Genomic DNA, 1,976 nt, shown 5'->3' with positions numbered 1-1,976 from the left:
CGAGGAGTGGCTGGTGGGTTTGAACCGCCAGCCATCTGGTTAGCAGGCAAGTGTCTTAGCCACTATGCTACCAGGGGTGGGAGGTAGGAGGCAGAAAAGAGAAACGAAATGTTGAGAGAAATTCCATTTGGCACATAAACTCCTTTTATACTAGATTCAGTCATACTTGTAACAATCATACTGTAATACAGACTTTGAAGATGTTGGATAAATATGGTAAACAAAGAAACAAAGGAATGGATAGATACAATAAAATGGTGGCCAAATAAAAATATGCATAGTTTCATGTTAAACTAAATATGCCTGTGTACCAAAGGGAATGAGAATGGAGTTAGGATAATGAGGGCCCCCATAAAGATGTGGATTAGCTAGCTCATCAGTGGTTTGGTGGGAGAATTCTCACCTCCCATACAGGTGACCTGGATTCCATTCCTGGCCAATGCACCTCATACATACCACCACCTGCTGTCAGTGGAAGCTTGCATGTTGCTCTAATGATTTAAGCAGCTTCCAGACTAAGGCAGACTAGGAAGAAAGGCCTGGCTAGCTACTTCCAGAAATCAGCCAGTGGAAACCCTATGAATCACACTGGTCTGGTCCAGAACTGACCATGCAGGTGGCACAGGACCGTGCATCATTTCTATCCATTGTGCATGGGGTCACCATGAGTCAGGAACCAACTCTCTACAGCAGCTAACCACAACAAAGCATAAAGATTTGGGGCTAGCAAACGGACCCAACTGCCCATCACCTACCTCCCAAAGGAGAAGAGGCACATGAAAAAGATGGCACTGGCAAAAGCTTCAGGGTCAAAGTTACCTCTCAGGATGTCAATCACCCGACCAGAATAGAGAGGAATGATCATCTCACCTGAAAACCGCAGGAAGGACAATAGATGAATGTGCTAGTGCCAGAGCCTTTTCCCACCTCCAACTCTTCATGCCCTCTTCCTACTCACCCACCACCGCTATAACAAGGAAGAAGAAGGCGGCAATGAGGAAAGGCAGGTCTGGCCTGGAGAGCTTCAGTAGCCGCCACATCAGTTGTTTGTTTTCCTGGCCCTGCTTCCTCTCCTGGGCTGACGCCTGGGCTCCTGGAAAGCTCAGAATGGCCCACACTGCCCAGCTTAGTGCTGTAGCCCCATAGCTGGCCAGCAGCCAGCTCCAAGGGGCTGAAGCCACTCTGACTGGGGGTGCACTCAAGGCCCCTGGGACCAGGGCCCTCAGCGACAGAAACAGGGGCATCACCAGGCAGAGCAGGGGTAGCAGTGTCACTCCGAAGTCCAGCAACGCTCCCAGCTTTAGTAGCTTCCACAGCCCTCCAAGTCTTAGGACCCCCTCTAGCCATAGGCCTGGAAGACCTCCAGGAAGCAGAGCTCCCAGAGTCCCCTGAAGCAGCCACAGTAACGCCAAGTCCAGCAGCCACAGGCAGACCCAGGGTCTCAGGTGAGAGAGCGGCATGGCGCTATCTGTGAGGATAAACCAAAAGAAAAAAAAAAAAAAAAAAGTCTGACTCATGGCAAGCCCATGTGTTACAGAGTTAAAACTGCGCTCTATGGGGTTATCTGGCTTGGAATCTTTATATAAACTGAATGGATTCATACTGCCAACCTTTCGTTAGCAACCAAGTACAAAACGTTTGGCCCAGCCAGGGAAAAGGTGAGAAATTAGAGAATTAGAGTCTCAATCTTTGTCCCTATTCCTCATCCCACCCCACTCAACCCATCGTTTGAAAGTTCCCCGCCCCATACACCGTGCTCGTCAGTACATGCCTCCTACTACAGAGGGTCATGCTGCCTGCCAAGGGAGAAGGGAAGCGAGATCATCAAGAATCTTGTCCATTAAAAAAAAACAAAACACCTAACTTATCCCTGACACCCCTCCCCCACCCCAACCTCCACCTGCCACCATCGAGTTCCAAATAATCTGGCGACCCCTGCTCCAAAGCCCTTCCACTCCCGGAGATCCAGAGGGTCG

At 49.8% G+C, this 1,976-nt stretch overlaps 1 protein-coding gene across 1 annotated transcript in view; it reads right to left on the bottom strand.

Annotated features, from left to right (window-relative positions):
- Window positions 1–1,460, bottom strand: part of TAP2 (transporter 2, ATP binding cassette subfamily B member) — a 16,585-nt gene extending 15,125 nt beyond the window's left edge. Inside the window, exons 1-2 of the mRNA XM_042783463.1 lie at window positions 959–1,460; window positions 756–870 (exon numbers count right to left, since the gene is read on the bottom strand). Of these exons, the coding sequence (XP_042639397.1) occupies window positions 756–870; window positions 959–1,460 (617 nt within the window). The remainder of the gene's footprint in view (window positions 1–755; window positions 871–958) is intronic.
- Window positions 1,461–1,976: the final 516 nt, after the last annotated feature.

This window comes from Orycteropus afer, unplaced genomic scaffold, assembly GCF_000298275.1.
Source record: "Orycteropus afer afer isolate SDZICR_OR568_19922 unplaced genomic scaffold, OryAfe1.0 scaffold01315, whole genome shotgun sequence".
NCBI classification, from domain to species: Eukaryota; Metazoa; Chordata; class Mammalia; order Tubulidentata; family Orycteropodidae; genus Orycteropus; species Orycteropus afer.
This window is presented reverse-complemented; position numbering and strand designations above follow the sequence as displayed.